Source organism: Scyliorhinus torazame, chromosome 22 (genome assembly GCF_047496885.1).
Source record: "Scyliorhinus torazame isolate Kashiwa2021f chromosome 22, sScyTor2.1, whole genome shotgun sequence".
Taxonomy (NCBI): Eukaryota; Metazoa; Chordata; class Chondrichthyes; order Carcharhiniformes; family Scyliorhinidae; genus Scyliorhinus; species Scyliorhinus torazame.
The window spans coordinates 94,159,304-94,184,075 of record NC_092728.1 but is presented as its reverse complement, the minus strand read 5'-3'; the positions used below and the strand labels follow the sequence as shown (position 1 = coordinate 94,184,075).

General features: G+C 49.4%; 1 protein-coding gene across 2 annotated transcripts in view; it reads left to right on the top strand.

The window, feature by feature from the left end:
• phyhd1 (phytanoyl-CoA dioxygenase domain containing 1) overlaps positions 1–24,772 on the top strand; it is a 57,950-nt gene that overhangs the window by 13,702 nt on the left and 19,476 nt on the right. For both annotated transcript variants that reach the window (XM_072488626.1, XM_072488624.1), the window contains exons 3-6: positions 2,877–2,952; positions 6,684–6,731; positions 7,934–7,989; positions 10,837–10,899. In XM_072488626.1, the coding sequence (XP_072344727.1) occupies positions 2,877–2,952; positions 6,684–6,731; positions 7,934–7,989; positions 10,837–10,899 (243 nt within the window). The remainder of the gene's footprint in view (positions 1–2,876; positions 2,953–6,683; positions 6,732–7,933; positions 7,990–10,836; positions 10,900–24,772) is intronic.

The following is a 24,772-nucleotide window of genomic DNA, read 5'->3' as shown; positions in this document are numbered from 1 at the left end:
CAAGACGTCGGCCTCTTTCTCCCCCTGGACTTCCGGGGCCTCTGAAACCCCCAAAATCGCCACCTCTGGACCCATTGCCACCCTTGTGTTCAGTACTCTGGACATGATGTCCTCAAATCCCTGCCACTATCTCCTAAGTTTTGGACAAGCCCAAAACATGTGGACATGGTCTGCCGGTCCTCTCAGACACTTTACACACCTGTCCTCAACGCCGAAGAATCTGCTCATCCGGGACACTGTCATGTGGGCCCGGTGGATGAGGTTAAATTGAATCAGGCCAGCCTGGCACATGTTGCAGTCCCATTGAACCTGCTCTGCGCGTCCGCCCACAGGCCTTCCTCAATCTCCCCTCCCAACTCCTCTTCCCATTTATACCTCAGCTCCTCGGTCTGCACCTCCTCTGCCCCCATGCGATCCTTGTAAATATCCGAGACACTTCCCTCCCCCACCCATCCTCGAGACACGACCCTATCTTGGATCCCCCTTAGTGGCAAGAGTGGAAAAGATGGCACCTGCCTACGCAAAAAGTCCCGCACCTGAATATACCGGAATTCATTCCCCCTCATCAACCCAAAGTTGGCCTGCAGCGCCCTCAAGCTAGGGAAGCACCCTTCCAAAAACAAATCTCCCATCCGCTCAATCCCCGCCCTCAACCATACCCGAAACCCCCCGTCCAACCTCCCCGGGGCAAACCGATGGTTGTCACATATCGGGGACCAGACCGATGCTCCCACATGCCTCCTCCACTGTCCCCAGATCCGAAGGGCCGCCACCAATACAGGACTGGTGGAGAAGCGCGCTGGCGGGAATGGCAGAGGCGCCGTCATCAACGCTCCCAGACTGGTACCCCTACATGAGGCTGCCTCAACCCGCTCCCAAGCCGACCCCCCTCCCCCACCACCCACTTCCTTATCATGGCTATGTTAGCCGCCCAATAATAGTTGCTGAAATTCGGCAGTGCAAGTCCCCCTTCCTCCCGGTTCCGCTCGAGCGTGACCCTCTTCACTCGCGGGGACTTGCCCGCCCATACAAAGCCCAAAATGATCTTGCTTACCCTCTTAAAAAAGGAATGTGGAATGAAAATGCGGAGACACTGGAACACAAATAAGAACCTCGGGAGGACCGTCATTTTAACTGTCTGTAATCATGTCTCTTTTTCCAGCAATAGTCAAGATCTGCCCTACCCAAAGACTATTTAGTCTATTTTCTTTTATTCTTTCATGGGATGTGGGCTCCATTGATAGGGCTAGAATTGGCTGCCTAATTGCCCTTGAGAGGATGGTGGTGAGTCACTTTCATGTACATCTACAGTCAGTCCATGTGCTGTAGAAATTCTCACAGTGCTATTAGGGAGGGAGTTTATAATCCAGCAACAATGAAGGATCAGCGATATAGTTTCAAGCCAGGGTTATGTGTGACTTGGGAGGGGAAGTTGCAGTTGGTGGTGTTTCATGCATCAGCTGCCGTTGTCCTTCTGGGAGGTAGTGATCCCAGGTTTGTTGAAGGAGGCTTGGTAAGTTGCTGCGATGCATCTTGTAGATGGTACACATGGCTGCCACCGTATGCCTGTGGCAGAGATAGTGAATGTTTAAGGATTGAGTGGGCTGTTTTGTCTTGTATGGCATTGAGCCTTTTCAGTGTTGTAGGAGCTTGTTATGGGCCAGGGTTTAGAGAACCCCAAAGTGTATCATGGATTTCACCTGACCCACAACTTTTAATAGATTGTGGTATGGGGAGCACACGTCCCACTCTACAGGTGTGGTACAGCAGAAATGGAAAAGTATTTTTTAAAGTAAAACAATGTTTATTCTATGAACTCAAGTTAACCTTTTTAAAACATACAGTGAACATCTTAGCAACCATTAATTCAAATACAACCCCCAAAGAATACAACACTAAGTAATCCTTTAAGCTTTCCTTTTAACATCCGTAAGACTTAAAGCACCTTTTACCAAAAGCACATCAGGTTAAAGTCACTACTGTTATTAGTTTTAAATCACCAGGATCGATTTACATTCTTTAGATTAGAGAGGGAGACCTTCTGGCTGTGACTACAGCTATCCAGCTCTGAAAATGAAACTAAAACACACCCTGCAGCAAACAGCCTAAAATGAAAGTAAAAAGCTGACAGACAGCCCAGCTCCACCCACTCTCTGACATCACTGCAGTATTAAACACCCATTTCTTAAAGGCACTCTCACTACAGATATTTATATACACACCCATTTATAAACACCCATTTCTTGAAGGTACTCTCACATGACACTAGTCCAGTTCCAGTTCTGATCAACTCCCAACACGTTGATGATGGGGACCCAGTAAAGGAAGGGCTGTTTCAGTCAAGGGAGATGGTCAGATTCTATATTGTAAGAACGGTCACTGCAGGGCACTTGTGTGGTACAAAAGCGAATGAGGTTAATTTAGCTGAAAAGCCAAATGGTTTTGTTCTTTATAAAGAATACAAAGAACTGAAGGATTAGGACATTCATTCCATGCTGACAATTGACATTCTTGTCTCTGGTACCCCAACTCTCCTGTTGAAGATCCAACTGAATTTTGAAAGTTCCAAATGCTTTTAGCGCAACTATTATTCCCTGATAGGTTATTCTGAATGTTTTATCAGTCTTTAAGTCAGGAACTTCTTCCTAATACCTGCTTTTAGTTACTTTTCACTAATACATGGAGTCAAATTCTCCTGGCTTTTCATGGCCATTAGAGATTGAGATGAATTCTTTCTTTCTCTTTATCTTAATGCATTCCTGACTGGCATCAAAAGATGCAGGTGAGCAAGTGTGTTGGCGGTTGGATATCTCTGCTTCATAACAAATTCTGGTTTGTCAAGCACTTGCTGTTAACTGCTGCAACTTTTTTTTTAGGGAACCAAGGAGTACTTCCTGACAAGTGGGGACAAAATTCGATTCTTTTTTGAAAAAGGAGTATTCGATGACAAAGGTAAAGACAAACACAGCCTGTGTTCAGGTTAATTAATAAAAGAAACATTTGTGTTTATGGTACCTTTATTATCACATCAAAACACTTCACACAATGAATCAGTTTTTGAAGTGCAATTACTTTTATTATCTCCCCAAACATGCTGGCCATTTTGCAACAGCGACATCTCAGAAGCAGCAATGAAACCGGTGTCCATTTAATCCGTTTATAAAATGATTTTGGCCAAGGCAGCAACATTGACCAAAATGCAAGGAAGTTTATGTCCTGAGGTTCTATTAATGCGCATCAAAGTAGTAATCTGCTGAGGAGATCTCCCAGTATTCTGGTCAGCATCTATCCACCCACCAACACCACTAAGTTAGATAACAAGACCATAGGAACAGAATTAGGCCACTTGGCCCATCGAGTCTGCTCTGCCATTCAATCATGGCTGATATTTTTCTCATCCCCATTCCCCTGCCTTCTCCCCATAATCCCATTGTCTATCTCATTTCTGTCATATGCAAACCAGCTGCCACAAGGTGAAGAGCTGATTTGATAAAGCTGCTCAAAAATCGAGAACGGGGGTTTCGATAAGAGTAAAAAAGGAGAAACTCTTCCCAGCCACAGAAGGGTTGGTATCCGAGGGCACAGATTTGAGCTAAATGGCAAAAGAACTGGGCATGGCATGAGGAAACATAGAACATTACAGTGCAGTACAGGCCCTTCGGCCCTCGATGTTGCGCCAACCTGTGAAACCACTCTAATGCCCATCTACACTATTCCCTTATCGTCCATACGTCTATCCAATGACCATTTAAATGCCCTTAGTGTTGGCGAGTCCACTATTGTTGCAGGCAGGGCATTCCACGCCCTTACTACTCTCTGAGTAAAGAACCTACCTCTGACATCTGTCCTATATCTATCTCCCCTCAATTTAAAGCTATGTCCCTCGTGCTGGACATCACCATCCGAGGAAAAAGGCTCTCACTGTCCACCCTATCCAATCCTCTGATCATCTTGTATGCCTCAATTAAGTCACCTCTTAATCTTATTCTCTCTAACGAAAACAGCCTCAAGTCCCTCGGCCTTTCCTCATAAGATCTTCCCTCCATACCAGGCAACATTCTGGTAAATCTCCTCTGCACCCTTTCCAATGCTTCCACATCCTTCCTATAATGCGGCGACCAGAATACTCCAAATGTGGCCGCACCAGAGTTTTATACAGCTGCAACATGACCTCATGGCTCCGAAACTCAATCCCTCTACCAATAAAAGCTAACACACCGTACACCTTCTTAACAACCCTCTCAATCTGGGTGGCAACTTTCAGGGATCTATGTACATGGACACCGAGATCTCTCTGCTCATCCACACTGCCAAGAATCTTACCATTAGCCCAGTCCTCTGTCTTCCTGTTATTCCTTCCAAAATGAATCACCTCACACTTTTCTGCATTAAACTCCATTTGCCACCTCTCAGCCCAGCGCTGCAGCTTATCTATGTCCCTCTGTAACTTGTAACATCCTTCCGCACTGTCCACAACTCCACCGACTTTAGTGTCATCTGCAAATTTACTCACCCATCCTTCTACGCCCTCCTCCAGGTCATTTATAAAATTGACAACCAGCAATGGCCCCAAAACAAATCCTTGTGGTACGCCACTAGTAACTGGACTCCAGTCTGAACATTTCCCATCACCTACCACCCTTTGTCTTCTTCCAGCTAGCCAATTTCTGATCCAAACTGCTAAATCACCCTGAATCCCAGGCTGTATTTTCTGCAGTAGCCTACCGTGGGGAACCTTATCAAACGCTTTACTGAAATCCATATACACCACATCAACTGCTTTACCCTCATCCACCTGTTTGGTCACCTTCTCAAAGAACTCAATAAGGTTTGTGAGGCACGACCTACCCTTCACAAAACCGTGTTGACTATCTCTAATCAAATTATTCCTTTCCAGATGATTATACATCCTATCTCTTATAATCCTTTCCAAGATTTTGCCCACAACAGAAGTAAGGCTCACTGGTCTATAGTTACCGGGGTTGCCTCTACTCCCCTTCTTGAACAAGGGGACAACATTTGCTATCCTCCAGTCTTCTGGCACTATTCCTGTAGACAAAGATGACTTAAAGACCCCCCGGCGGGGGGTCGGAGAATCCCGCCCCATGTTTTTTACATGGTGAGGTGCGATCGCGATAGCACTGCCTGAAATAGGTGCTGGAAATTGTTTTCAGAGTAATTGTCAAAAGAGAATTGGATAAATAATTGAAAGAGAAAAAAAGAGTATATGACATTGAAGAAATAGTCGGGCAGTGCAACTAATTGGATGGTTCCAGTTAAATGCCACCTCAGGAATGACAGGTTGAATGACCTCATTCTGAGTTGCACCATCTATGATTCTCTGGTTTGCCACAGCTGTGACTGCACTTCACTGGCTGTTAAGTGGTTTGGGACTTCCTAAAGATGTGAAAGGCACTATAAAGAAAAAAAAAAGAATCACTTATTGTCACAAGTAGGCTTCAATGAAGTTACTGTGAAAAGCCCCTAGTCGCCACATTCCAGCGCCTGTTCGGGGAGGCTGTTACAGGAATTGAACCGTGCTGCTGGCCTGCCTTGGTCTGCTTTCAAAGCCAGCGATTTGGCCCTGTGCTAAACAGCCCCTAGAAATGCACTATAGAAATGCAAGTTCATGGCTCGTGATAACATATACCGTATATCGGTGTTTTGGGATGAAAATGCCCCTTTTCTTTCCCGATGTATTTGTCCTCAAGTGTTAATGTAAGCCTACTTGTGACAATAATAAAGATTATTATTAATTGGATAACTCTCTGCAATACCTTGGGAATCCATCAACAATAAGGAATCGTAGCTGTCAACTCTGTCTATTGTGCAGTTTGTTGGACCTCCACCATGCCAACATTCTTTATGTCGCAAAAATGATTTTCCTTTCCTTTCCTGAAGCCACTGGCCCCTGTTGGGAAACAGTTCCAAGGACACTGGGTCCTCCAGGAACTTGCTCACACAGTGATTCTTCAGAGAACACAGAACATACAGTGCAGAAGGAGGCCATTCGGCCCATTGAGTCGGCACCGACCCACTTAAGCCCTTACTTCCATCCTATCCCCGTAACCCAATAACCCCTCCAACCTTTTTGGTCACTAAGGGCAATTTATTATGGCCAATACACCTAACCTGCACGTCTTTGGACTGTGGGATCAAACCAGAGCACCCGGAGGAAACCCACGCAGACACGGGGAGAACGTGTAGACTCCGCACAGACAGTGACCCAGTGGGGAATCGAACCTTGGACCCTGGCGCTGTGAAGCCACAGTGCTATCCACTTGTGCTACCGTGCTGCCCATGTCGGACTTTGACAGTGAATGATGTTGTGGTAATTAATGACCAGGGTTTCCAGTGGATGTCAGTCATCTTTTCACATAATATCCGTGTATAGTCACTGTTACACAGGAATCACTGCAAAGTGTTCATGAGTGGACACTTGGCTGGGTTTTTTTGTCCTCTAACTCCCTAACTCAGAGTTATGAAGGCTATTTGTTCCCAGGCTAACAACACAGGTAAGGGTCAGGCCTGGCGCCTTGTAAATGGCTGAACCTTCTCACCACGATGTGGCTTTACCAACTGAGCAACTGGGAGGTCTAAAATCCTGAGATAAATTGGAGAGCTGTCTTACTCAGCCAGTGCAGGTCAGCAACATACTCATTCTCACTTTCCTCTTCGTTCAGGTGACTTCCTTGTGCCAAAGGAGAAATCCTTAAACAAAATTGGACACGGTAAGGTTGCTGTTTCACAAAACTTGGGAACAAAGAGAATGATTCCATAGTTTGTTGATGCTGCCTGAAGAAGCGTAAGCACATTCTGCGTGAAGGGACCATCAGCGTTGACTGAAAGCTTTGAGTGAAATTATTAAGCTCCAAATATCAGCAAAATGCTCCTAAACCGGATGGGAGCATTGAGTGAATTGAAAAGCCTTCATGCCTCCTCGGTCAGTCTGGTTTTTAACCGGTTCACTGGGATTTCTGTTTACTGTCAGATGATCACAGAGGGAATGTCTGATGGTTCATCCGCTCTTCAACCCAGGAAAACTGAGACCAATTGAAATAGTCCCCTTGCAACGAAACTCAAACCGAATATCTCCGCTCAGAGCAAAAGAGACTTTTTGTTCCAGAAATATGAGATTTTTCTTTTCTTTTTAAAAATAAATTTAGAGTACTCAATTATTATTTTTTTTCCAATTAAGGGGCAATTTAGTGTGGCCACTCCACCTAACCTGCACATCTTTGGGTTGTGGGGTTGATACCCACGCAGACACGGGGAGAATGTGCAAACTCCACACAGTGACCCGGGGCGGGATCGAACCCGGGTCCTCAGTGCCGTGAGGCAGCAGTGCTAACCACTGCGTCACCACGCCGCCCGAGTTCTGTATTTTCAATAATGGTCTATCATGTCAGTTAGAAATATTGGATAGAGGGCAGCACGGTGGCGCAGTGGGTTAGCCCTGCTGCCTCACGGCGCCGAGGTCCCAGGTTCGATCCCGGCTCTGGGTCACTGTCCGTGTGGAGTTTGCACATTCTCCCCGTGGGTTTTGCCCCCACAACCCAAAGATGTGCAGGCTAGGTGGATTGGCCACACTAAATTGCCCCTTAATTGGAGAAAATGAATTGGGTACTCTAAATTTATTTAAAAAAAAAGAAATATTGGGTTGGAATGTTTCAATATTTTCCCCAATAAATCACTCACCTTTACTTTTTTCACAATTCTGGTAAGACTCTGCTTTTTAGAAAAGTTTGAAAAAAAGAACATTTCCTGAAGCACCTTATGTCAGCCGGGACCTTGTATTATAATTAAAATAAGTCGGACTGTCGGGCCATTAACGCTCAGACTGTCCCCCGAGTGAGCCCCACTTAGTGTTTCATTTTATGCAGGGTTCTCTTTTGCTCAAGACACTCACTTGTAATGTGAATCTTCTCTGCAGCTCTTCACGCTTTGGAACCTACATTCAAAAATCTCACACATTCACGCAAGGTGCAGGTGGGTATTTCTTGAGTGTATGATAATGGACTGTCTGTGCAACCACTGGCATATTGAATTTGGATTGGATTGGATTTGTTTATTGTCACGTGTACCCAGGTACAGTGAAAAGTATTTTTCTGCGAGCAGCTCAACAGATCATTAAGTACATGAAAAGAAAAGAAAATACATAATAGGGCGACACAAGTTACACAATGTAACTACATAAACACCGGCATCAGATGAAGCATACAGGGTGTAGTGTTAATGAGGTCAGTCCATAAGAGGGTCGTTTAGGAGTCTGGTAACAGCGGGGAAGAAGCTGTTTTTGAGTCTGTCCGTGCGGTTTCTCAGACTTTTGTATCTCCTGCCCGATGGAAGAAGTTGGAAGAGTGAGTAAGCCGGGTGGGAGGGGTCTTTGATTATGCTGCCCGCTTTCCCCAGGCAGCGGGTGGTGTAGATGGAGTCAATGGATGGGAGGCAGGTCTGTGTGATGGACTGGGCGGCGTTCACGACTCTCTGAAGTTTCTTGCGGTCTTGGGCCGAGCAGTTGCCATACCAGGCTGTGATACTGCCAGACAGGATGTTTTCCTATGGTACATCTGTAAAAGTTGGTAAGGGTTAATGTGGACATGCCGAATTTCCTTAGTTTCCTGAGGAAGTATAGGCGCTGTTGTGATTTCTTGGTGGTAGCGTCGACGTGGGTGGACCAGGACAGATTTTTGGAGATGTGCACCCCTAGGAATTTGAAACAGCTAACCATCTCCACCTCGGCCCCGTTGATGCTGACAGGGGTGTGTACAGTACTTTGCTTCCTGAAGTCCATGACCTGAAGTATGGGAACTTGTGCAGCACTGGTGCCTGATGGAGATGATCATGTTACATCAGACTGAAAAGGCTCGCTTGGAGGGCCAGTGCAGCCATGGTGGGCCGAATCTCCTCCCTCTGCACCGTAACAATTCTGGTGATTTCAAATTGGCCGGGGACCAGGCAGAAATTAATAAAACTTTTTGCTGAACTCAATTTCAGTGACATATTCCCATCCCCATCCCGTCAGACAGTTTCTTTCAAGTACATCATCCAAATGACTTCCAGTTAAATATTGGCGAGAGCCAATTCATTGTATAATTGCCATTCCTGGGCCACCTATTTCATCCCCCTTCTGGCTACTCTTTGAGGCTGAACCAGACCATTTGTAACCTCAGTCCAGTATTTGGCCCTGAGATGAACTTCTGACCCCATAATCCTCTCTATCATCAAGGTGGCCCATCTCCATTTCTGTCACCTGCCCCTCCTTTGTGCGAAGCTACGGATTAGGTGCAGGAGTAGGCCATTCGGCCCCTCAAGCCTTCTCTGCCATTCAATAAGATCATGGGCTGATCTGATTGTGGCCTCAACTCCACATTCTGCCTATTTCTGGTAACCTTTGACTCCATTGTTAGTCAAGAATCTATCTACCTCTGCCTTAAAATTATTCAATGATCTGCGCCTCGGTGAAGAGAGTTCCAAAGATTCACGACCTTCTGAGAGTAAAAGAATCTTCTCATCTGTGTCTTAAGCGGGAGACCCCTTATTTTTCAACTGTGTCCCCTAGTTCATAGATCATAGAATTTACATTGCAGAAGGAGGTCATTATGCCCATCGAGTCTACACCAGTCCCTGAAAGAGCACCCTACCTAAGCCCACACCTCCACCCTTTCCCATAACCCAGCAACCCCACCTAACTTTGGGACACAACGGGACAATTTTGCATGACCAATCCACCTAACCCGCACATCTTTGGACTGAGGGAGGAAAACGGAGCACCCGGAGGAAACCCACGCAGACATGGGGAGAACGGGCAGACTCCGCACAGCCAGTGACCCAAGCCAGGAATCGAACCTGGGACCGCGGTGCTGTGAGGCAGCAGTGCTAACCACTGTGCCGCCGTGCCGACCTAAGTTTGTGGTTTTGATTGACTACATGGCACATCCTTGACTTACGCTGTGTCTTCAGGACAGGCATCCACAAAGTAAGTACGGACAATGAAGGCAGTTTGCTCCATTCTAGATAATCCACTTCAAAATATTCCTGGCAACCCCCATTACACCAAAATGATTCTAGTTTTTGTCCCCACTGTACACTTGCACTTCATTCTGTGGATGGGTCATTGCATCAAAGCTTCCTGACTTTTACGAGTTTGAACCTGATCCCCTTGTCCTATTCCCCGTTTACCTTAATTATCTCAGTTTATTTTCTCTATGCCCTTCACTATTTTCTATGCCCCCTACATACTACATCATGCAAGATACCTTCTTCATGCCATCCTTTTTTAAAAATTTAGAGTATCCAATTATTTTTTCCAATTAAGGGGCAATTTATCGTGGCCAATCCACCTATCCTGCACATCTTTTGGGTTGTAGGGGCGAAACCCACGCAGACACGGGGAGAATGTGCAAACTCCACACGGACAGTAACCCGGGGCCGGGATTCGAACCCGGGCCCTCAGCGCCGTAGGCAACAATGCTAACCACTGTGGCACCGTGCTGCCCCTTCACGCCACCTTTTAAAAGCTGAAAAGGCGTGAGATATTTCTAGCCTTTAATCTGTGCTCTGATGCTGATTGATGATCAGCCTCATAGAGTGAAAATCTTCCACGTTCCTAGATTGTGTTGATTTTTAAACCCATGTGTTCCTCCATTGGAGAGAAGGGAAAAACCAGCAAAGAGTCCCTGTTGCTTGGGTGCTAATTGAATGAATTTAAGAAGAGGCTTGAGAGCAGGCAGCTTGGCTACCCTCATTACTCGGGGAATGATGCAGATCTGACAGATCTAAAGAATGGCTAAGAAGTATATATCCATTGTGAAACACATATCTCTCTCTTGACAGGAAGTAGCACAGATGTTGGAGCTAAAGCAGCCTGTCATTTTACAGAGCATGTACATCTTCAAGGTACGTGAGAAGACTGTTTCCCTGTTTTCATTACCAGTGGCTTTTAGGAAAGGGAAATTATGTTTGGTAAATTTATTGGAGCGGTTGGTGGAGATAACAAGTGGAGCGGACAGAAACATTGAAGCTAGGAGGAGGTGGCCTGTTGTACTGTCAATTCACTGTGAGACTGTGAGAACGAGTGAACATTAGGCTTTATTATCCAGGGACTCGCCTGCCAGTATCTGCTGTACAAATGAGTGCCACCCACAGGTGGCCGGTCTATATATCCCCCCGGTGAGGGCGGAGCCCACCGGGGTTCCAGTACAGTACCTGGAAGTAGACCGTATTATCATTTCCAGGTCATAGGTCACAGCACTATACAGACAGTTCATACTTAGGTGAATACATTCACCACAAGGCCATTCGACCATTCGAGCCTACTCCATCATTCAATATGATCATGGCGGATCCTCTATCTCAACAACATACTCTAGCGCTCTCCCCAATCCCTTTGATGCCTTTAGACTAGAAATCTATCTATTTCCTTCTTAAATATATTCAGTGATTTGGCCTCCACAGCCTCTGTGGGATAGAATTCCACAGGCTCACCATCAACTGAGCGAAGAAATTTCCCCTCATCTCAGTCCAAAATAGCCCACCCCGTATCCTGAGGCCGTGACCCCTTGTTCTAGAACCATGCCCCCCCCCCGCCCCAGCCAGATGAAACAACATCCCTGCACCCATCCCCGTCAGAACTTTAAAAAAATATGTTTATTGAGATTTTACCTTTTATAAAATAACACAACAAAGATACAAAATAATGCAGCACCCAAAGCAAGGGAGGGAACTCCCCCCAGAAATGGCTTACCACACATGAGCGTGGAACAGGAGAACAACATCACAATTGGCTTAATACCATCATTAGACAAAACTAGACACCCACGTCGCCCCAACCGGAGATCGAGGGAGGAATAAGATAGGATCAGGAAAACGTGAGGGCAAGACAAAATAGCGCACACCCTCTCCCGCCGCACAGCCCTTCAGTCATCACAGAAAAGCGTGAAAATCTTCCTGTGCCATGACTGGATGCACGACAACATACACCCCCCTCAACTCCAGCAGTGCCAATGGCACCAATGGCTCCACACAGCCTTCTCTTTCCATACTCCAGACCACCTGCACCCATGTAGGAGCCAGGAAAGGATGGGTTATACCCACCACTGCAAAAACGTAAGAAAATGCACGGAAACATCAGCTCAATGGGGAGTTGCATACATACTACATCATGCAACGGAACCCCCAAACCTAGCCCAAGGCAGAGCCACGACTATAGCAAGAGGAGAGGAAGAGATGACCGGTAACAGTAACTGCATGTTCGGTTTATGGCCAGGCCCACAGGGACTCCCCAAGGTGGGAAAGACGAACAAAAAATAAAGATCTACCCGGGCTATCTCACCAAATGAGACCACCAGTTAAGAGGAGAACAGGTCATTCAATCAGCAAAAGGTTGCACCCCGCCCCACCGCCCCCCCCCCCCCCCCCCACCCACCCCCACCACCCCCACCCCACTCGCTAGGGAGAACCACAAGATATGCACCAAGGTACAGACCTCAACCCATCCCCAGGCCCCTGTGCACTAAAGAGACAAGAAAACAAAACCCAACCTTCCTAGAAGCCCCTCCCCACTCTCTCGGAGAGGGACCCTCCTAGGGTTGGCAGGATAACAGCCACAACATTGGACCTGGCCAAGACCAGCAGCAACCAAGACATAAATAACTATACCCCAGGACCTCCAGCACACACCCCAAAAAACTGCACTCCAGTTGAGCCTGTAGCTTTCCAACCCCATCCATAGCAATGCATCACAAGAGGATGATTATTCCAACCCCAGCCCAGAGGGGTGGGCTCCCGTCTAAGAAGAAGAGGAATCGTCAAGACACCAAATAATTAAGTGCCCTGGGAGGGAGGGCTGATTCCCTCCTCTCCTGTACAAATACGGACCCCCCCCCCACCTCCAAAATACTGGAAAAGATCAGGATAAACATTAACACAGGGCTCATCTGAATGAAGAGAAGAAAAGAAGAGAATCCCAGAGAGAAACCCAGCCTAACTCAGTGACCGCTGCCGTGGAAAGGTTTTGAATCATAGAATTCCAACAGTGTGGAAGAAGGCTATTTGGCCCATTGAGTCAGCACTGACCCTCCGAAAGCACAGCCTAGCTAGTCCCACTCCCCCACCCTATCCCCGTAAACCCACCAAATCTTTGGACACTGAGGGACAATTTATGCATGGCTAATACGCCTAACTTGCACATCCTGGAGCACCTGGAGGAAACCCGCGCAGACATGGGGAGAATGTGCAAACTCCACACAGACAGTCACCCTCGGCCAGATTTGAACGCTAACTACTGTGCCACTGTGGCGAGCAACCTGCCTCCTCGATCAGGATTCTTGAAGAACCACAGGGTAGATGCAGGATAAAGATGTCATCCACAGAAGGCAAAGGATAAGGCAGATTAATGAGCACTCTCCACAATCTCTCTGGGATTCCATCGATCAAAGTGCGAGATGCCATCACTTCTACCATGCCGTCTCTCCGATGCCCAGGTGGTTCACAGCCTAGGCCCCGGCCGGGGGTGGGGGAATGACTTGATGCTCAGCCATCTCCAGCGCCTCACAACGAGCATCGAGAGTAGGATGATATAGGACCAGTGATCGATGGGCCCTGCCAATCCCTGGTCTCACATATAGGATATGTTGTGCTCCGTCAAATCTGATGCACCCAGCCTTCAAATCAAGATCACCAAAGCATGGCAGTGAGGCACGATCAATGACCACTAAAGCGAGGTTGTAGTCCAACTGAAGGCTTTAATAAGCTAGATGTTTCCCCCAGCAGCTCAGAAACAGAAAGAAGGCTGCTGGGGCGGCACAAGCTCTTATACCCCGCCTTGTAGGGCGGAGCGACCATACAGCGTGACCAATAGGAAACATACAATATCTACCAATGGTGTTCCAGCATTACCAGGTGCCGTAATACCTCTACACAGACTACCACATTCACCCCCTGTTAAAAAAGAGTCCGGCGGGTGTGGTGGCTTTATATTACAACATGGTAACGTGGTAGAAATGATAGTTATGGAGGTACCGTAATACATCCGTACAGCGTTTTGTCTTATTGTCATAACTATTTACAGATTCACAATTAACTATATACACTTTAAAATGAAGCGATCAGTCGATTGGGGGCCCTAGTTGTCCTCTGTGATCGTCGAAGCTCTGGTGGTGACGTCAGTGGAGGCTCGGGCATCCGTGACTCTGGGAGCGTGGCCTCGATCTCTGTGGCAGCTTCAACATCCCTAGACGGCGCTGGTGGGGAAGCCGGTTGACCTGGGAAGGGAGCGTCTGCGGGGTGTGTCGGCGGGCGGGGGCGGGCCTAGACGGGGCCGCCGGAAGGACCGATCCTCCTGGGAAGGGGGCGGCTGTAAGGTGCACCGGTGGGAGGAAGGGTGGGACTGGTGGCTGGGGTGTGCGTGGGGATCCGGTGGGCGCCAGGTCTCGTAGGGATCTTGCCAGCCGTCGGGGTACTCCCTGGGGGTTAGCGTGGAGAAGATGGACCCTCTCGACCAAAGGGTCCGATATGTGCGCCCACACGTGTTTTCGGAGCAGGATGGGTCCGGGAGCTGCCAGCCAGGTTGGGAGCGAGGTCCCAGAGGAGGACTTCCCGGGGAAGACAAGGAGACGTTCGTGAGGTGTTTGGTTGGTCGTGGTACAAAGCAGTGACCGGATGGAGTGGAGGGCATCCCGGAGGACTTCCTGCCAGCGGGAGACTGGGAGATTCCTGGACCGTAGGGCCAGTAGGACGGTCTTCCAGACCGTTCCGTTCTCCCTCTCTACCTGTCCATTACCCCAGGGGTTGTAACTGGTCGTCCTGCTCGAGGCAATGCCCTTGCTGAGCAGAAATTGACGCAGTTCGTCGCTCATAAAGGAGGAGGTGCTGGAAGTCTTAAAGCGCATCAAGGTAGATAAATCCCCAAGACCTAATGAAATGTATCCCAGGATGTTGTGGGAGGCTAGGGAGGAAATTGCGGGTCCCCTAACCGAGATATTTGAATCATCGGCAGCCACAGGTGAGGTGCCTGAAGATTGGAGAGTGGCGAATGTTGTGCCCTTGTTTAAGAAGGGCAGCAGGGGAAAGCCTGGGAACTACAGACCGGTGAGCCTAACATCTGTAGTAGGTAAGTTGCTAGAAGGTATTCTGAGAGACAGGATCTACAAGCATTTAGAGAGGCAAGGACTGATTCGGGGCAGTCAGCATGGCTTTGTGCGTGGAAAATCATGTCTCACAAATTTGATTGAGTTTTTTGAGGGGGTGACCAAGAAGGTAGATGAGGGCAGTGCAGTAGATGTTGTCTACATGGACTTTAGCAAAGCCTTTGACAAGGTACCGCATGGTAGGTTGTTGCAGAAGGTTAAAGCTCACGGGATCCAGGGTGAGGTTGCCAATTGGATTCAAAATTGGCTGGACGACAGAAGGCAGAGGGTGGTTGTAGAGGGTTGTTTTTCAAACTGGAGGCCTGTGACCAGTGGTGTGCCTCAGGGATCGGTGCTGGGTCCACTGTTATTTGTGATTTATATTAATGATTTGGATGAGAATTTAGGAGGCATGGTTAGTAAGTTTGCAGATGACACCAAGATTGGTGGCACAGTGGATAGTGAAGAAGGTTATCTAGGATTGCAACGGGATCTTGATCAATTAGGCCAGTGGGCCGACGAATGGCAGATGGAGTTTAATTTAGATAAATGTGAGGTGATGCATTTTGGCAGATCGAATCAGGCCAGGACCTACTCAGTTAATGGTATGGCGTTGGGGAGAGTTAGAGAACAAAGAGATCTAGGAGTACAGGTTCATAGCTCCTTGAAGGTGGAGTCGCAGGTGGACAGGGTGGTGAAGAAGGTATTCGGCATGCTTGGTTTCATTGGTCAGAACATTGAATACAGGAGTTGGGATGTCTTGTTGAAGTTGTACAAGACATTGGTACGGCCACACTTGGAATACTGTGTGCAGTTCTGGTCACCCTATTATAGAAAGGATATTATTAAACTAGAAAGAGTGCAGAAAAGATTTACTAGGATGTTGCCGGGACTTGATGGTTTGAGTTATAAGGAGAGGTTGGATAGACTGGGACTTTTTTCCCTGGAGCGTAGGAGGCTTAGGGGTGATCTTATAGAGGTCTATAAAATAATGAGGGGCATAGATAAGGTAGATAGTCAACATCTTTTCCCAAAGGTAGGGGAGTCTAAAACTAGAGGGCATAGGTTTAAGGTGAGAGGGGAGAGATTCAGAAGGGCCCAGAGGGGCAATTTCTTCACTCAGAGGGTAGTGAGTGTCTGGAATGGGCTGCCAGAGGTAGTAGTAGAGGCGGGTACAATTGTGTCTTTTAAAAAGCATTTAGATAGTTACATGGGTAAGATGGGTATAGAGGGTTATGGGCCAAGTGCGGGCAACTGGGATTAGCTTAATGGTAAAAACTGGGCGGCATGGACTGGTTGGGCCGAAGGGCCTGTTTCCATGCTGTAAACTTCTATGATTCTATGATTCTATGACCCCCTTTCACTATGTATGTAAGCGGGGAACTCGAACAGCGTAAAGATGCTATGGAGGGCCTTGATGATGGTGGTTGTGGTCATGTCGGGGCAGGGGATGGCGAATGGGAACCGGGAGTACTCGTCAAGCACATTCAGGACGTACGTGTTGCAGTCGGTGGAGGGGAGGGGGCCTTTGAAGTCCATACTGAGGCGTTCAAAGGGACGGGAAGCCTTTATCAGGTGCGGTTTGCACTCCGTGCAGATTTGACAGTCCCTGGTGGCTGTCCTGACCTCCTCGATGGAGTAGGGCAGGTTGCGGGTCTTGATGAAGTGGAAAAAGCGAGTGACCCCGGGTGACAGAGGTCCTCGTGGAGGGCTCGGAGGCGGTCCACTTGTGCGTTGGCACATGTGCTGCGGGACAGGGCATCAGGAGGCTCGTTTAGCTTCCTGGGAAGATACAAGATCTCGTAGTTGTAGGTGGAGAGTTCGATCCTCCACCGCAAGATCTTATCGTTTTTTATCTTGCCCCGCTGTGCATTATCGAACATGAAAGCAACCGACCGTTGGTCAGTGAGGAGAGTGAATCTCCTGCCGGCCTGGTAATGCCTCCAATGTCGCACAGCTTCTACTATGGCCTGGGCCTCCTTTTCGACTGAGGAGTGGCGGATTTCGGAAGCATGGAGGGTACGTGAGAGGAAGGCCACAGGTCTGCCCGCTTGGTTGAGGGTGACCGCCAGAGCTACTTCAGACGCGTGGCTCGCGACCTGGAAGGGGAGGGACTCGTCGATGGCGTGCATCGTGGCCTTTGCAATGTCTGCTTTGATGCGGCTGAAGGCCTGGCGTACCTCTATCGACAGGGGAAAAGCTGTGGATTGGATCAGGGGACCCACTGGGCATAGTAAGAGAAAAACCCTAGACAGTGCTTCAGGGCCTTGGAGCAGTGAGGGAGGGGGAACTGCATAAGGGGGCGCATGCGTTCAGGGTCGGGGCCTATAACTCCATTTCGCACTACGTAGCCGAAGTTGGCTAGGTGGTCGGTGCTGAACACGCATTTATCCTTGTTATATGTAAGGTTAAGGATCTTTGCGGTCTGGAGGAATTTTCGGAGGTTGGTGTCGTGGTCCTGCTGGTCGTGGCCGCAGATGGTGACATTATCAAGATACGGGAATGTTGCCCGTAAATCGTACCGGTCAACCATTCGGTCCATCTCACAATAGAAGACCGAGACCCCGTTAGTGACACCGAAGGGAACCCTTAAGAAGTGGTAGAGCCACCCATCTACCTCGAAGGCAGTGTACTTGCGGTCACTAGTGCGGATGGGGAGCTGGTGGTAGGCGAACTTAAGATCCACTGTGGAGAAGACCTTATAATGCGCAATCCTGTTTACCAGGTCGGATATGCGGGAGAGAGGGTACGCGTCCAGCTGCGTAAACCTGTTGATGGTCTGACTGTAGTCGATGACCATCCTATGCTTCTCCCCGGTCTTTACCACCACTACTTGAGCTCTCCAGGGACTGTTGCTAGCTTCAATGACTCCTTCCGATCCTGGGCACTGTACCGTCTGCTCCTGGTGGTGACGGGTTTGCAATCTGGGGTGAGGTTTGCAAACAGGGAAGGCGGATCGACCTTGAGGGTCGCGAGGCTGCAGACAGTGAGAGGGGGTATAGGGCCGCCGAATTTGAAAGTTAGACTTTGGAGATTGCACTGGAAGTCTAAACCTAGGAGTGTGGCCGCGCAGAGGGAGGAAAGGACGTAGAGCCGGTAATTTTTAAACTCCCTTCCCTGGACTGTGAGGTTTGCTACACAAAACCCTTTTATCTCTACTGAGTGGGAACCGGAGGCCAGGGAGATGTTTTGATTAATGGGGTGGACGAGGAGAGAACAGCGCCTTACCGTGTCGGGGTGTATGAAGCTCTCCGTGATCCCAGAATCGATTAAGCAGGACGTCTCGTGCCTGCTGATTAGTGCTGTTGTTGTAGCAGTTGAGAGTGTTCGAGGCCGGGACTGGTCCAGGGTCACCGAGGCTAATCGCGGCAGCAGTTGAGTGTTCTCTTTGGGCGGTGTGTGGTCAGCCGAGCTGGGGTCCTGGGAGTCCATCCAAGATGGCGGCACCCATTGGTCGCACATGGCTTGGGGTGCACAAAATGGCGGTGCCCATCTATTGCACGTGGCGTCCGCGGGACAAGTTGGCAGCGCCCGGGGGCCGCACGTGGCCCTGGAGAAGGAAGATGGCAGCGCCTGCTGGCCACACGGGGACCGTGGAGAGGGCATTCGCCACCGGAGACCGCAGAGACCGCCCGGGCCTGGCATACCACCCTTTTTACCGCATCCCTTGCAGGTGGATGCGCGGGCCGGGCAGCAAAAGTAGCAGTGGGGCCCCCCGGGATTGCCAGGCCGCCTTGCAGCACAAGCTTGTGGGGGGATGGGAGATATCTCGGGGTCGGCTGTGGAGGGGTGCCACGCTGCCCAGGGGGCTGCCGCGCGGTCGGAGATGTAAGCGCGGGCGTTTCGGGAGGCCGCATCCAGGGAGCCTGCAAGGGCCCGAGCCTCCTTGAGGCCTAGGGTGTCTTTCTCCAGCAATTGCTGGCAGATTTGGGAGGACAGCATACCTGTAACGAAAGCGTCCAGGATCAAGAGTTCTGTGTGGTCGCTCGCCGAACCTTGCGGGCAGCTGCAGTTTCTCCCCAACACCAGGAGCGCACGGTAGAATTCTTCCAGCGATTCCCCAGGGATTTGTCGCCTCGTTGCTAGCAGATGTCGGCGTAGACCTGGTTTACCAGGCGAATCTAATGTCCTTTTAGCAGCTCCATTGCTGCATCAAAGTCGCCCGCTTCCTCGATGAGGGTGTAAATTTCCGGGCTCACCCTCGAGTGCAGGAATTGCAATTTCTGTTCTCCCGTGTGTGTTTTCGGCCGTTCCGAGATATCCGTTAAAACACGCCAGCCAGTGCTTGAAGATTGCCGCTGAGTTTGCCGCATGGGGGCTGAGTTGCAGACAATGCGGCTTGATTTGGAGCTCCATCCTTTTAAATCTAGCTTATTAAATTGATGCACGATCAATGACCACTAAAGCGAGGTTGTAGTCCAACTGAAGGCTTTAATAAGCTAGATGTTTCCCCCAGCAGCTCAGGTACAGGAAGAAGGCTGCTGGGGCGGCTCGAGCTCTTATACCCCACCTTGCAGGGCGGAGCTACCATACAGCTTGACCAATAGGAAACATACAATATCTACCAATGGTGTTCCAGCATTACCAGGTGCCGTAATACCTCTACACAGACTACCACAGGCAGCCAACCCTCAAACCCAACCGGAGACTCATCTCCCATCTCTCGCCAGGGACCGGGCTTAGGTGGACTCCCTGCCAGGGGCCCATCTCCCGAATCCATCAGGATAACCGACACACCATACAGCAGGATTTCGACGACACAAAGACGGCCCCTTACCAAGGACAGTGTTTGTTCGAGTGCAAGGACCCTTTCATGCTTCTCATCACTCAAAGTGAGCTCTGTTGAGCCGAAATCCTTCAGTCAAAGCAACATCTCCATCCGATGCATGCAGCACTGCCAAGGCAAGAACCTGCTCAGCAGAACTGCGCCAGCCCCAAGCAGGCCCCATGCCAGCCCACTCCAACCGCCATGAAAAAGAGGAGGATTTTAGCATTTTACCTCGGCCCTTTCTCACAAAAGACCAATCCGGAACCACCCTGAAGGTTATTAGTGAGTCAGATGGACTTGTACGATAACCCAGTAGTCCGAGATCATTATTTTTAAAAATTTGTTTCCTCTCTTGTTCCCCCAAAGCTGGAAATCCGAGTCCCACACACTCTCCCTTGGCTGAAATCCAAACCCATCTCACCATCTGCATTCCCATTTATTTCCTCCACTCCCAGTTTTCTCCCTCCCTCTCCTCTGCCTGGGTTCAGTTCTCCAGCTCCTGCCTGCCGACTGACAAAATCAATGGGTCTTATTGAGGATTTGGGGCCTCCAGAGGGTTTGTGAACCCTCCCCGCCCACTTGCCAGGGTCTCCTTCCTTGCCAGAGACCAGGGTCCTCATTGATTTGAGTGCAAAGTGTAAGCTCTTATTTATTATCTTCCCTCCCCCATCCTCTGATGTGAACCATCCCCCAGTGTCTGAAGCAGGATGGTGCCCGTTAACCTGAGGCATGCCCCAGAAACATGCACACAAACCCCATATCTGCATCTTTGGATTTGTCTACATACATGTCCCCGGAACACACACCCCCACCCACCCGAGGAAGGAGCAGCGCCCCGAAAGCCAGTGCCCGATACAAACCCGCCGGACCCCAACCCGGCGCTGCAAGACCCCCCCACCGGTGCCGCAAGACCCCCCACCGTGCCCACCCCAGTCCAACGCCGGCATCTCCACATAATGATTGTGAAGGGTTCGCTCCAGGTCACAATGCCCGGGAACTGATTAACGGCAGGTTCGGACCAATAGGAAGAGGAGGCGGGTCTGGGTGATCTAACAAGAGCTTCTGGTCCTCCAGCCAATCAGAGTGAATGGGAGGCGGAGCAAAGCCAGGGCTCTCTTCGCCCACCCGGGCCTGTCTCAGGGAAAAGCCCGAGCAGTTTTCGCCGGTTGAACTGCTGTATCCGAGATTCGTGTTTGGAGTGTGGGGCCTATGAGGTCTCCCGACCCACCCGCCAGCCCCATTACTCCCGCAGGACTCACCGCCCGGGATTTGACCTGCTGAGGAATTCCACCCGACCGCCTGAATTCTGAACTGTGATTCGTCTGTGATCATTATTAATTGAATTAAAAAATTTCCGAGCTACCTTGGTGGGATTTAAACATGTGACTCCGGATATTGGTTAGCCATTTGATTATTACATTTACTGGATTACTGATCCAGTAACATTACCATTATTGTCTCTCCGATTACTCAAATGGACTTCCTGGTAAAATACTGAAAACCAGAGGACAGCAAATGGTTTTCCTCCTCCATTTATCGGTAGCACGGTAGCACAGTGGTTAGCACAGTTGCTTCACAGCTCCAGGGTCCCAGATTCGATTCCCGGCTTGGGTCACTGTCTGTGCGGAGTCTGCATGTTCTCCTCGTGTCTGCGTGGGTTTCCTCTGGGTGCTCCGGTTTCCTCCCAGTCCAAAATGTGCAGGTCAGGTTGATTGGCCATGCTAAATTGCCCTTAGTGTCCAAAAAAGGTTAGATGGGGTTACGGGGATAGGATGGAGGTGTGGGCTTAGGGAGGGTGATATTTCCGTGGGCTGGTGCAGACTCGATGTTCCGAATGGCCTCTTTCTGCACTGTACATTCTCTGCTTTCTATCTTATCTTATGTCAGTTGGCTCTTAATTTTGCAGTGGTCGCTCAGTTGCAGAGCCCTGAACCCTCTCCAACATTTAATACTAATGCAATCATGGATCTTTTGGTAAGATACTTTGCCATGCTGGGTTGTCATCTCCTGGGTTTACATGAATGTGGTCAATCCTGCATGGGATTATCATGTATCTGTCATGGACACTGTTAAGATCCGAGTTGATGTTATAACAGGACAGGGAGATGCTAGGAAGCAACCCTGGCTCAAAGGACCGTGGGTTGGATTCTCCGTTTCAGCGGCTAAGTGCCTGCGCCAGCGGAGCATGTGTGGTCTTTTACGACCACAAATTCTGCATGAAACCCTCACCGATTCCAGAACCAGTTCAAGCCCATGTTTTTTTTTTTTTTTTTTTTATAAATGTTTTATTGAAAATTTTTTCCCAAACAACAATTTTTCCCCTCTTACAAAGCAAACGCAACAATAACAATACAGAAATTTTAAACAATACACAAGTAACAAAACCCCTTTATCTTTGACCTAAACTAAACCCCCCCTCCCCCCCCCCCCCCCCGCCTCCCCCTGGGTTGCTGCTGCTGGTCATCTGTCTTCCCTCTAACGTTCCCCTAGGTAGTCGAGAAATGGCTGCCACCGCCTGGTGAACCCTTGAGCCGATCCTCTCAGGGCAAACTTTATCTGCTCCAGTTTAATGAACCCCGCCATATCATTTACCCAGGCCTCCAGTCCGGGGGGTTTTGCCTCCTTCCACATGAGTAGGATCCTGCGCCGGGCTACTAGGGACGCAAAGGCCACAACGTCGGCCTCTTTCGCCTCCTGCACTCCCGACTCTTCCGCAACTCCAAATAGAGCTAACCCCCAGCCTGGTTTGACCCGGGCCTTCACCACCCGCGAAATCACTCCCGTCACTCCCTTCCAATACCCTTCCAGTGCCGGGCATGCCCAAAACATATGTGCGTGGTTTGCCGGGCTCCCGCCACACCTCCCACATTTGTCCTCCACTCCAAAGAACCTGCTCAATCTTGCTCCCGTTATGTGTGCTCTATGTAGCACCTTAAATTGAATCAGGCTAAGCCTGGCGCATGAGGAAGAGGAATTTACCCTGCTTAGGGCATCAGCCCACATACCCTCCTCTATCTCCTCCCCTAGTTCTTCTTCCCACTTTCCTTTTAGTTCGCCCACCGACTCCTCCCCCTCTTCCCTCATCTCTCGGTAAATCTCTGACACCTTGCCCTCTCCGACCCACACCCCTGAAAGCACCCTGTCCTGTATCCCCTGTGTCGGGAGCAATGGAAATTCCCTCACCTGTTGTCTAGTAAATGCCCTCACCTGCATATATCTCAAGAAATTTCCCCGGGGCAACTTATACTTTTCCTCCAATGCTCCCAAGCTCGCAAAAGTCCCATCTATAAATAAATCTCCCACCCTCCTAATTCCCAACTGGAACCAGCTCTGAAATCCTCCATCCATTCTTCCTGGGGCGAACCTATGGTTGTTCCTGATTGGGGACCCCACCAGGGCTCCCCGCACCCCTCTCTGTCGCCTCCACTGTCCCCAGATATTCAATGTTGCCGCCACCACCGGGTTCGTGGTAAACTTTTTAGGTGAGATCGGTAGCGGCGCCGTCACCAGCGCCTCTAAACTCGTCCCTTTACAGGACTTTCTCTCCAGTCTTTCCCACGCCGCTCCCTCACCCTCCATCATCCATTTACGTATCATTGCCACATTGGCGGCCCAATAGTAATCGCCCAAGTTCGGTAGTGCCAATCCTCCTCTGTCCCTACTACGCTGAAGGAACCCCCTCCTTACTCTCGGAACTTTCCCTGCCCACACGAAGCTCGTGATGCTCCTGTCTATTTTATTAAAAAAGGTCTTAGTGATTAGTATAGGGAGACATTGAAATACAAATAAGAACCTCGGGAGGACCATCATCTTAATTGCTTGCACCCTGCCCGCCAGCGATAGAGGCTGCATGTCCCACCTCTTGAAGTCCTCCTCCATTTGTTCTACCAACCGTGTCAGATTAAGTCTGTGCAAGGTTCCCCAGCTCCTAGCGATCTGAATCCCCAGGTATCGGAAGTTTCTTTCCACTTTCCTTAGAGGCAAGCCTTCTATCTCTCTACTCTGGTCCCCTGGATGTATCACAAATAATTCACTCTTCCCCATGTTTAGCCTATACCCCGAGAAATCCCCGAACCCCCTCAAAATTCGCATAACCTCTATCATTCCCCCCGCTGGGTCCGACACGTATAACAATAGGTCATCCGCATATAACGAGACTCTGTGTTCTTCTCCCCCTCTAATCACCCCTCTCCATTTCCTGGAGTCTCTCAACGCCATGGCCAGAGGTTCAATTGCCAACGCGAACAACAATGGAGACAGCGGGCATCCCTGTCTTGTTCCCCTATATAGTCGGAAATACTCCGATCTATGTCGACCTGTAACTACGCTTGCCGTTGGAGCCCCATAAAGAAGTCTAACCCAGCTAATAAACCCGTTCCCAAACCCAAACCTCCTTAACACTTCCCATAAATACTCCCACTCCACCCTATCAAATGCCTTCTCTGCGTCCATTGCCGCCACTATCTCTGCCTCCCCCTCCACTGGGGGCATCATTATCACCCCTAATAGTCGTCGCACGTTAACATTCAGTTGTCTCCCTTTTACGAACCCTGTCTGGTCTTCGTGCACCACCCCCGGGACACAGTCCTCTATCCTCGATGCCAGTACCTTTGCCAACAATTTGGCGTCCACGTTCAACAATGAAATGGGTCTATAGGACCCGCACTGCAACGGATCTTTATCCCTCTTCAAAATTAACGATATCGTCGCCTCCGACATCGTCGGGGGTAGAGTCCCCCCTTTCCTGGCCTCATTGAACGTCCTCACCATCAACGGGGCCAACAAGTCCACATATTTTCTGTAATACTCCACCGGGAACCCGTCTGGTCCTGGGGCCTTCCCTGCTTGCATGCTTCCCAGTCCCTTAATAACCTCG